Source organism: Marmota marmota, unplaced genomic scaffold (assembly GCF_001458135.2).
Source record: "Marmota marmota marmota unplaced genomic scaffold, marMar, whole genome shotgun sequence".
NCBI lineage: Eukaryota > Metazoa > Chordata > Mammalia > Rodentia > Sciuridae > Marmota > Marmota marmota.
Window position 1 is genome coordinate 3,410,523 of NW_026000079.1, and position 11,853 is coordinate 3,422,375.

Below are 11,853 nucleotides of genomic sequence, written 5' to 3' on the forward strand. Positions count from 1 at the left end.
TTTTTTTTTTTTTTTAAAGAGAGAGAAAAAAATTTTTTTAATATTTATTTTATGGTTTTTGGCGGACACAACATCTTTGTATGTGGTGCTGATGATCGAACCCGGGCCGCACACATGCCAGGTGAGCACGCTACCGCTTGAGCCACATCCCCAGCCCAAGACCTTGTCTCTAAATAAAAAACAGAATAGGGGCTGGGTTTGTGGCTCAGTGCTCACCTAGCATGCGTGAGGCACTGGGTTCGATCCTCAACACCACATAAAAATAAAGATATTGTGTTCACCTAAAACTAAAAAATTTTTTAAAAATACAAAATAGGGCTGGGGGTGTGGCTTAGTGGTCAAGTTCCTCTGAGTTCAATCCCTGGTATCCACTCTCCACCAAAAAAAAAAAGTGGGGAGGAATTGGGGAGTTATAGCTCTGTGGTAAAGCACCTCTGGGTTCTACCCCCAGTATTGGGGGTAGGGGGAGATTCCATTTGCTTTACAAAATTTATCTAAATTCTCATCCATTGCTGGTAGAAGTATAAATTATTAAAACCACTTTAGAAAATAATTGGGCATTATCAACTAAGATTGAACATGTACCTAGCTAATCTATGGCCCAGCAGTTCCATATCATAAGGAAATTAATTTTTGCTCATAGTAATAGAAGTCATGAATGAAAATGTTCATGGTAGCAGAAGTCCAGGTTAAAGTTAGTGATACCAGTTCATATTCTAGAATGATTTAAAAATTAAAAATAAACTAAAATATGTGAACACAAAGAATCTTCAGAATATTCTTAATGAAAAAAGTTGAAATAATAAACGTCTCCTTTAAAGAAAAAAAAAGGTTGCAAACATAGTGAATCTAAAAACCATGCCAAGAGCCTGGCACAGTGATGTATACCTATAATCCCAGGTACTTCAGAGGCTGAGGTAGGAAGATCACAAGTTTACAGTCAGCCTAGGCAACTTGGCACAAGACTGTCTCAAAAAAGGACTGGGGGTGACATTCAGTGGTAGAGCACCCTTGAGTTCAATTCCCAGTACTATACACACAAAAAATCTGCCAAGTCAAAAGCCATACATGGGCTGGGGCTCAGTGGTAGAGCGCTTGCCTAGCATGCTGAGGCACTGGGTTTGATCCTCAGCACCACATTAAAAAAAAATTAAAGGCATTCTGTCCATCTACAATTACAAGATTTAAAAAAAAAAAAAAAGCCATTCACAAGAGAATATGTATCATATGATTCCATTTATATGAAATTCTAGAATGAACATAAAGAACTATAAAGAACACATCATGTTGCCTGCAGCCAACTAAGGAAGAGAGGGTGACTTTATTTTTTTTTATTTTTTTTATTTTTTTAATTTTTAATATTTATTTTTTAGTTATCGGTGGATACAACATCTTTGTTTTGTATGTGGTGCTGAGGATCGAACCCGGGCCGCACGCATGCCAGGCGAGCGCGCTACCACTTGAGCCACATCCCCAGCCCAAGAGAGGGTGACTTTAGAGAACATTTTGGGATAAGGAAATGTAGATTGAGATGCCAGTAAATGGGTATATTGTTAAAATTCATGCATCCAAGCCAGGCTGGTGGGGCATGCCTATAATCCCAGTGACTTGCAATTTAGCAAGACCCTGTCTCAAAATAAAATACTTAAAAATGGAGCTCAGTGGTAAACCACCTCTGGGTTCAATTCCCCATACCACCACCAATAAGTTATCCAAATTCATTTTTGTCTTATACATTTAAGTGAATTTTCTTTATTTTTTATACAAATTCAACCTCAGTAAAGTTCATTTTAACTTGCTGGGCTGGAGATATAGCTCAGTGTTAAAGCACTTACCTCACATTTGCAAGGCCCTGGGTTCAATCCCTGGCACTGCAAAAGAAAACAGTTTGCTGAGGAATTCAAAAAGTATTTTTCTATTTGTATAAAGCTCAAAACTAGACAAAGTTAAGCATCTTGTTTAGGATAACACATGATAAAACAATGAAGAGTAAGAGGATTACTGGCAAATGAAGGTTTGTGGTGGTGGCAATTAGGAATGAGTATATAGGACTTCAAAGTCATTGATTGCCATTTCATAAAGTGAATATTGGATATAGGTGTTCATCTTGGTCTTTATAATTACTTAAAATGTGCATATGTTACCTGTGGTCTGTGAAAATAGTTCACAATGGAAGTTTCTGGTAGAGTTAAACAACAAAGGGCCAGGGAAGTAGCTTGTGGTAGAGCACTTCCTAGCATATGAATGAGTTTCTGGGTTCAATCCCAGCCAGTAGGGTGGGGGTGAGGTTACAATAAAAATTATACCATGGCATATACCTGTAATCCCAGTGATTTGGGAGGCTGAGGCAGAGGGATGGATTCCAAATTTGGGGCCAGCCTCAGCAATTTAGCAAGGCAATGTCTCAAAAAAAAGAGTTGGGAATGTGGCTCAATGATAATGCACTTCTGAGTCCAGTTCCCACTACAAAAGGAAAACAAGGGGACTGCAGATAAATTTCATTCAGTAGAGTGCTTGCCTCAAATGCACAAGGCCCTGGGTTCAATCCCCCAGCACCACCAAAAAAAAAAATTATTTCCTCAGGGGTTTGGCAACCCTCTTAAGTGAGATGGATGTGGAACTGATGATAGTGCTTGCTTCTATCTTGAAAGGGCAGCACAATAATAGTATTAAATTTTTGTAGCATGGATGTTAATTATCAATTTTTTTCCTCCAGTACTGGGAATCGAACCCAGAGCCTCCCACATACTAGAATAGTGCTCTACCACTAAGCTATACTCCCGGCCCTTTTCATTTTGTTTTTGAGGCAGTGTCTCACTAAATTGCTCAGGCTTGATCTTGAAATCCTCCTGCCTGAGCCTCCCAAATAACAGGGGTTACAGGTGTGTGCCACTGTGCCTGGCATGAATTACCAATTTTAGCAATTAAACTGGGTATAGTGGCACACACCTGTAATACCAGCTATTCGGGAAGCTGAGAGAGAGGATTAGTAGTACAAAGCCAGCCTGAGCAACTTAGACCCTATCTCAAAAATAAAAAGGACTGGGAGTGTAGCTTTGTGGTAGAGCCAGTTTCAATCCCCTGTGTGGCAAAAATGAACATTTATTTTTTTAAAAAATGTTTTTGTTTTAACATGGATTTCTAGAAGTCCTGTGGTCCACCAGGTTGGACAGTCCCTAGATGTTTATAGATTATATGCAGGTCTTCTCCTTGGATTTCTATAATAGATTATGACTTCCAGTTGTCCACTTTGTCCCAATTTAGGAAGGTCTTTATAATACCTATCAAGATTCTTAGACCAGTGTAAAATCTGGAATAATGCTGTAGAGCGTGAAGAAATTCTGGCAAATTAAAATATCTAGCTTAGATATGTGCAGTTTGGAGAGGTTATTAGAGAACCCCATTCTTTCCCAAAATCTTACATCTTATCTGGCAATTTCAGTAACTACCTGAGCACTTCCACTACTTCATCTTAGTTGTTCACAGGCTCTGACCCTTTTCCAGATTAGTGGGAATCAGAGTACAAGGTAAGTGATTCTGTATTCTCTTATCTACACATTCAGGACTTGAAAGAGGAGATTGATATTCGACTATCCAGGGTTCAGGATATCAAGTATGAACCTCAGCTCCTTGCAGATGACGATGCAAGACTGCTACAACTGGAAACTCAGGGAAGTCAAAGTATGTTGCAAGCTCTTGGAGAGCACTTCAGTGAGGAGTCCCACAAGTTCAGAATTCCTTTACACTTGTTGTAAATAGCTGCTAACAAAACCTCAGTTATTCTAGTTGTTGGCTATGTGTCAGATGCAGAAAGACAGTTTATTAGTTTACTGGAGTTTGAGAATTATGTCTGAGACTACTCTTTATTTCAACAGGTTGCTACAACTATCTGTATAGGATGAAAGCTCTGGATGCTATCCGTGCTTCTGGTAAGGACACTAGCTATCAGACTCCATTCTAGAGCCTAAAAAGCCATCTAGGGAACAGAGTAATGAACCCATTTTATATGTTAGGATTTGTCCTTTTTGTATATCTCGACTAGTGGGAATTTCCTGGAGTTTGGAAAGTACCACTTAATCTTTTACATAAGGAAATTATGTAGGCAGGTTAGTTCTTCTCCAAAAAGACTAGGGTTTTTTGTTTGTCAAAAATTTTAAGATTCTTGAGACCTTTAGTTTCCTGAACTGGAAGATGATAATTTGTTTTTCCACAAAGGACTAGTGACATCTGTTTTTTCAGTAAACCCAAGGCGAATGATTCCTGAATATTTTTTCCTATTCTTTGACCACTTGTCATATATGCGTCTATCTCTAACGAAAATATATATATACACACCCACACACACATATATGTACATATGTATGTATATATATATATATGCACATTTATATGTCAAATTTACATATATATATATATATATACACACACACACTTTTTAATATACGTAAATTTTTTAAGGATTGAATCCAGAGGTGCTTTACCACTGAGCTATATCCCCAGCCCTTTGTATTTTTTATTTTGAGACAGATTTGTCTTTTTTTTTTTTTTAAATATTCTCTTTTTTTTTAAAGATGGGATTTACATCCAGCTCATATCACTTGTTTCATTAGACCTATTTCTAACTTGGGAAAATAACTAGATATTGTCCCTTTATCTCCTCAGAGATCCCATTTCATGCTGAAGGCAGGCACCCCTGTTCCTTAATGGGCAAGAATTTCCGCTCCTACTTGCTAGATCTTCGAAACACTAGTACTCCTTTCAAGGGTGTGCGGAAGGCCCTTATCGATACCCTGCTGGATGGCTACGAGACAGCCCGCTACGGGACAGGGGTGAGCTGAATGGCCAGTTTTTCCTTCAAGTATCTAAAGGGATATGCCAGACTAAGAGATCCTCATCTTTTCTCTTTCCTAAGGTGTTTGGCCAGAGTGAGTACCTGCGCTATCAAGAGGCCCTGAGTGAGCTGGCCACTGTGTGAGTTTGGAGGGGAACATGTCAAAGGGAGCTGGTTAGAGAATATCAGAAGTATTAGAAGTACTGGACTATTCCTAATATTTATGCAGTAGCTTTCATAAAGCAGTATGAATGAATATCCATGATACCATAAGACTATTAGAATTGCCTCTTGCCAAATTAGAAAGAAGATGCTACCATATAAGTAATAAGAGAATTTTTTTACTTTATGTGCATCTTTTTCTTTTTTTTTCCAGCCCAATTAAATGTCAAAATTGGCAGAACCTAATAAAGCATTAAATGCCACCCATTTTTATTACTACTTAAAGCATTATAACCTTATCTGAAACAAAGGTCACCACTAGAGAGTCAGTTTGGGGGTTTTTGTTTGTTTACTTATTCATTTTGTTATTGTTGTTGTTGTTGTTTTGGTACCTGGGATTGAACTTCAGGGGTGATTAACCACTGAATCACATCCCCAGCCCTTTTTTGTTTTGAGACAGGATCTCACTTAGGACCTAGCTAAGTGGCTAAGACTGACTTTGAACTTGGAATCCTGCCTCTACCTCTGAAGCCACTGGGATTACAGGCACGCACCACTGCCCCTGGCGAGGGTCATGACTTCTGTTTGGGAATCATGATTTTCATTAACGTGTTAGGATGTTAACAGGATATTACACTTGATAGTAATATCCTAAGATATGAAGATATTACCTAAGAGAAGGAAGAGGAGTCATGACTTCTGTTTGAGAATGTTTTAAATATGTACTCAACATAGTTTCATTATGTTGTTTATACATATGTTTGGTGAAAAAAAAGAAGGCCAATTTAGAATTAAAAACTAGTTACCATCCATGAAAAGAATACATCTGTTTTCTGTTGTGTTTGGCATGACTTTCTCAAGACATAAGGAGTATGTCTATTCTGTCTTCTCTCCGTTCTAAAAATGAGCTATGCTGGGATTTTTTGGTTGTTTTTGTTTTCTTTTTGGTACTAGGAGTTGAACCCAGGGGTGCTCTACCACTGAGCTATACCCCTGTTTTTATTTGGGGAAAGGTTCTCACCAAGTTGCCCAGCGGTCCTCAAACTTGGGATCCTTCTGCCTCAGCCTTCTGAGTAGCTGGGGTTAGAAGCATGTGCTACCACACCTAGCCTGAACTACCTTGTTCTCAAAGAAAGGTGCGGTGAAAACTTTTGATTAGAGCAGTAATGAAAATGATCACCACCAGGTGTGGTGGTGCACGCCTGTAATCCCAGCAGCTGGAGGCAGAGGCAGGAAGATTGCAAGTTCAAAGCCAGCCTCAGCAACGTAGTGATGCCCTAAGCAACTTAGTGAGACCCTGACTCTAAATAAAATATAAAAAGGGCTGGGAATGTAGCTCAGTGGTTAAGCACCCCTGGGTTCAATCCCTGGTACCAAAAAAAAGGCAGCAACAAGCTGGAAAAAAATGTTTGGAGTTAGGCAGGAAATCTGTTTTAAAATCTTCTGAAAGATAAATACAAATTCCACTTGTATAGGATTCCTAGGAAGTCAAATTCAGAGACAGAAAATAGAATGGTGGTTGCCAGGCGTTGGGGAAAGGGGAAAAGAAAACTAGTTTAATGAGCATAGACTTGCAAGATGAAAAGTGTTAATTGGAGGTTAGTTGTGCAATATTGTGAATGTACTTGAAGCTACTGAAATATGTTTTCAAATGGTTAAATGATAAGTTTTATGCATATATTATTACAGTTTTTTTAAAATTTTTTATTTTGGCTTCTAGAAAGCTTCAGTGGGTACAGTAAAAAGAATATAGGCTTTGCAGTCTGACAACCTTAGGTTCAAATACCCAGTCTGTCATTTAATAGCTTTGTGACCTCATACAGGTTAATTATTGGACCCTCCATTTCTTAACCTGCACAACTAGGCAATACAAAAATATAGAGGGTGATGTTAGTAAATTAGATGTAAACCACCAAGTGTAATATACTAACATGTCAAGTACCCAATAGCTGCTTCTGTTCTTATTTTTTGATATTTAGCTTTCAGGGGACTTTCTTTAGATTAGGAATATGTTCACTACATATACACATTAGGTGAAATAAGTAAAATTAAAAGTTTTCTTTAGGGCTGAGGCCCAGAGGCAGAGAGCTTGCCTAGCATGTGTGAGGCACTGGGTTCGATCCTCAGCACAACATAAAAATAAACAAGTAAAATAAAGGCATGCTGTCCATCTACAACTACAAAAAAAAAAAAAAGAACGAACTTTTTTTTTCTTTTTTAGTTAAACATGGTGTCAGGAAGAAAAAAAATTGAGCCAGAACTCAGTAGGAAATTGGTTTCTTTGCTACTTCTTACCTTCTTTGTTTTTTAATGACACTGAAGATTAAACTCATGGGTACTCTACTGCTGTGCTACATCCCCAGCCCTTTTTGAAATTTTTTTATTTTGAGACAGAGTCTTGCAAAGTTGCCAAGGTTGGCCCCACTTGTGATCCTCCTGCGTTAGCCTCCTGAATGTAACTACAGGTGTGAACTACCACATCTTACTGGTTTCTTTATTTCTAAGCTCTCAGATAGGCTTTTAGTAACTAGTTTATAAGATAGGTCAGAGACCATTTGTGGCTACATTTATGGGAAAGGAAAGGACCTGAATTGTATTCTTCTGCTAGTCCTCATTCTGTCCATAACCTCCCCTCTTTGTATTCTTTAGGGTCAAAGCACGAGTTGGGAGCTCTCAGCGACAGCACCAGTCAGCAGCCAAAGACCTAACTCAGTCCCCTGAAGTCTCCCCAACTACTATCCAGGTGACATATCTTCCCTCCAGTCAGAAGAGTAAACGTGCCAAGCATTTCCTCGAATTGAAGAGCTTTAAGGATAACTATAACACATTGGAGAGCACTCTGTGATGGAGCTGAAGGACTCTCGCTGCAGACTGAGCCAGACATCTGTGGTGTCTACTGGGCAGCCCTCAGGAAATCTGGCTCAGCAGGCCCAGGCTGTTTTAGCCAAAGCTCCTGCTGTATCCAGGGTTCTTAGAGCTTGTGTCTGAAAGGGCATTCCCCAACTTTTTCTTACAGGCATTTTCAGAATATCAGATAAGATTTTATTTTCCCCTCAGTAGAATTTTTTTTTTCTTCTGTGTTTGAATTCAGATGTCATTCTTATTTCTGTCACAAGTTTTCTTAAAAATCTTCACTTGTTTTTGGCCATAGTCCACCTATTTAATCCCAAAGGTGAAAAGTAAGGTATCTTCCATGTCTGTCCCATTGTTCTCAATTGAGTGGGAACTGCTTGGTTTTAGGGTGTCTTGGAGTTGTTTAGTGGAAGAGGTGGGCAGGATCAGGGGTGGGGTGAGGAAGTGTGTGGTATGTGTAACAACTTACCCTGAAACTCCATTTAAATCAGGATGTGTTGAAACATTAACACAACTTTCCTCGTGTGCACTGATCTGCCTTTCTACCTTCATTCAACCCTCTTTATAAATAAATGAACAAAAGGGAATGTTCTGACACCTGGAATAATCTATGCCGAGATACAAGATGATATGGAGGAATGGTTTCCCCTAATAAGGCAGTGTACTGGTATGGTTTTATGGATTAGTTATTTAATAAAATGAACCATTAAAAAACAGAACATATGACTCATTTCTTTATTGTTGTCTTTTGGTAAAGTGGTCATACAGTATGTTTTCTGTACTTTGCTAACAGGCTATGGGGCATGAGGTTTTGCCTCTAGAGAATTGGTCGGATACTCTTTGGGACATCAACAGAGAAATCCTGAAATAGGAATGGTGGCCCTTGCTCACAGATTTGTCTGTGTCACTAATAGAAGGCTGGAGAACCAGGAGTCCCTTCAGGTCTCCAGGGCAACAGGCCAGGTGACCAATCAACTCCTAGGCCCAGGGTCATTGTTGGAGGCCTAAATGTTGCTATGACTACTGCAACCTTGGTGACTGAACTAAACAGAAAGGAGAGCCTGCTCAGTCTCCTCAGACTTAAGCAAGCAAGTCTGTAGACATGTCTGCGGAAAAGATAACAAAAGTAGAAGAGGTATGCAGAATTGGAAGGAGGGACTGGGTTGAAGGAGTTTCCCTTGAGGAGGTTTGCAGATCAGTTTTCTTAGAAGTAGGCTATTTATTGGGGAAAGCGCTTGATTTAAGACTAGGGTATAGTTAGTAACAGGAGTGGGAGACTATGCCTAGCATCTAATAGGTATTCAATGTGCCAGGTGCAGTAGTACACACCTGTAACTCAAGAGGCAAGGCAGGAGAACCACAAGTTCAAGGCCAGTCTCAGTAACTTATCAAAAAATAAAAAAGCCCAGGGATGTAACTCAGTGCTTCTGGGTTCAAACCCCAATATTGAGGAGATAGGGGGCCAAATATCAACTCTTGCATGTTTTTTTTTTTATTCTGAAAAGTGTAGAGCTTTCTTCCCACCTCCCCTAGGAAATTGACTACTACCTATCTCAAAAATATTAATCTTGTACAAGAAAAGGATACTTGCCGTTAGTGAGGTTCTGGAGATTAAAGGCAGATCAACAGACTTTCCCTTTTCTTGCAGAACTTTCAAAGGGCCCTAGAATTTAAGAAGATGGTCAACAGGTAATCTCTGCTTCCCTTACCCTTACCCTTCAGCTTGACCTTTCTACACTCCTGTCGCTAAGCCACACCGCAACTCTGTCTCGTTGAGGGCTCATTAAAAGAAAACAGCTCAGGAGCTGAAGCAGGAGGATCACAAGTTCAAAGCCAGCCTCAGCAAAAGCAAGGCGCTAAGCAACTCAATGAAATCATGTCTGTAAATAAAATACAAAATAGGGCTGGGGAATGTGGCTCAGTGGTCAAGTGCCCCTGAGTTCAATCCCTAGAACCTATCCCCTAAAGAAGAAAAAAAAGAAAAAGCCTAGGCCTGGTGGCACCTGCCTATAATGTCAGCTACCAGGAGTCTGAGGTAGGAGTATCAAGTTCTAGGCCAGCCTCGGCAATTTATCAAAATCCTATCTCAAAAAATAAAAAGGGCTGGTGATGTAACTCAGTGATAGAGTGCTTTCCCAGCATGTGTGAGGCCTTTGGGTTGATCCTTAATACCGCAAAGAAGGGGAGAAGGAGGAAAAAGAACTCTGATGCCAGGTCTTCCTCCCAGGAGATTTTGATTGAAATGTCTGGGATAAGATAGAAGAAACCTATTTTTAAGAATATTGGCCAGGTGCAGTGGCACACACCTATAATCCCAGTGTCTCAGGAGGTTGAAGCAGGAGGATCGTGAGTTCAAAAGACAGCCTCAGCAACTTAGGCCCTAAGCAACTCAGAAAGACCCTGTCTCTAAAATAAAATACAAAAAAGAGCTGGGGATGTGGCTCAGTGGTTAAGTGCCACTGGGTTCAATCCCCAGTACCAAAAAAAAAAAAATTTTCAGGTGGTGCACACCTTGTAATCCCAGTAGCTGGGGAGGCTAAGGCAGGAAAAATCAAAGTTTGAGGCCAGCCTCAGCAATTTAGCAATTTAGACCCCGTTTAAAAATAAAAAGTAGAGCCAGGCACAGTGGCACAGGCCTGTAATTCTAGCAGCTCAGGAAGCTGAAATAGGAGGATCATGAGTCAAAGCCAGCTTCAGCAATGACAGGTGCTAAGCAAATCAGTGAGACCCTGTCTCTAAATAAAAATACAAAAATGGGCTGGGGATGTGGCTCAGTGGTTGAGTGCCCCTGAGTTCAATCTCTGGTACCAAAAAAAAAAAAAAAAAATGAGAAGGTACATACACAAGAATGTTCATGACAGAGTTGTTTATAAAAAATAAAGCTGGAAACAAACAACAAAAAAAACTACACAGCCTTTAAACTGAAGGAAGCAAATCTCTGTGTTCATATGAGAAGTCCAAATTGTTAAGTAGCTCTGTGTATGTAAATGTATAATGTCTAGCTGAGTGCTAGAGTGCTTGCCTTGAATGCCTGAGGTCCTAGTTTAGCTCCCCAGCAATGTAAGTAAGGAGGAAGAGGGGCTGGGGCTGGGGCTTAGTGGTAGGGCGCTTGCCTAGCATGCACGAGACACTGGGTTCAATCCTCAGCACCACATAAAAATAAAAGATATTGTGTCCACCTAAAACTAAAAAATAAATATTTAAAAAAAGAAGGAGGAGGAGAAAGAAAAAAGAAAAGGAAGATATACCTGCTGGTATCTGATAGAAAAATTTCCTGGAAGGATGCATAAGAAACTTCTAAGTTTGTTGAGCAATACTGGGTCAGGGCTAAGCTTTTTTTAATTGTTAAAGAAAAATTTTATTCAAAGTAAAACTAGGAGCTGTGCTTGCCTGTAATCCCAGCTGATAAAGGAGGCTGAGGCAGAAGGATCAAAGGTTTGAGGCCAGTCTGGGCGACTTAGTGTCTTGAAATGAAATGAAAAAGAGGTGGGAATGTGACTCAGTATTACAGTGCTTCCCTGGCATTCAAGAGGTCTGTGTTCAATCCCATGTACCATGGAAAGAAAAAAGAAAAAGTAGAGTTAGGGACAATGAGCTGAGATCCAGGTCTGCCACTAAGTGACCTTGGGCAACTCACAACTTTCAGTTTCTTTGCCTATATCATGTAAAAATTAATACCTGTGCCTCAAAGTTATTGTAATGATTAAATAACATAATTACTTAATACGTACCAGGTTCTAAATCAATTGTAGTTTTAAGGATTTTTGCAATCTTTTTGGGGGAGGGGTAGTGGTACCAGGGTTTAAAACCAGGGCACAGGACCACTGAGCCACATCCCAGCCCTATTTTGTATTTTTTTTACAGACAGGATCTCACTGAGTTGCTTAGTGCCTCACTTTTTTTTTTTTTAATATTTATTTTTTAGTTTTCGGCGGACACAACATCTTTGTATGTGGTGCTGAGGATCGAACCCGGGCCGCACGCATGCCAGGCAAGCGCGATACTGC

The 11,853-nt window shown here is 39.8% G+C and overlaps 1 protein-coding gene across 3 annotated transcripts in view; it reads left to right on the plus strand.

Moving 5' to 3' along the window:
• The window catches only part of CUNH1orf43 (chromosome unknown C1orf43 homolog), a 10,879-nt gene extending 2,314 nt beyond the window's left edge, over positions 1-8,565 (plus strand). For 2 of the 3 annotated variants that reach the window (XM_015502839.2, XM_015502838.2), the window contains 5 exons: positions 3,564-3,681; positions 3,876-3,929; positions 4,663-4,829; positions 4,913-4,971; positions 7,643-8,565. In XM_015502839.2, the coding sequence (XP_015358325.1) occupies positions 3,564-3,681; positions 3,876-3,929; positions 4,663-4,829; positions 4,913-4,971; positions 7,643-7,838 (594 nt within the window). In that variant the 3' untranslated portion in view covers positions 7,839-8,565. The remainder of the gene's footprint in view (positions 1-3,563; positions 3,682-3,875; positions 3,930-4,662; positions 4,830-4,912; positions 4,972-7,642) is intronic. The other variant, XM_048814797.1, reaches the window with a different exon arrangement.
• Positions 8,566-11,853: the final 3,288 nt, after the last annotated feature.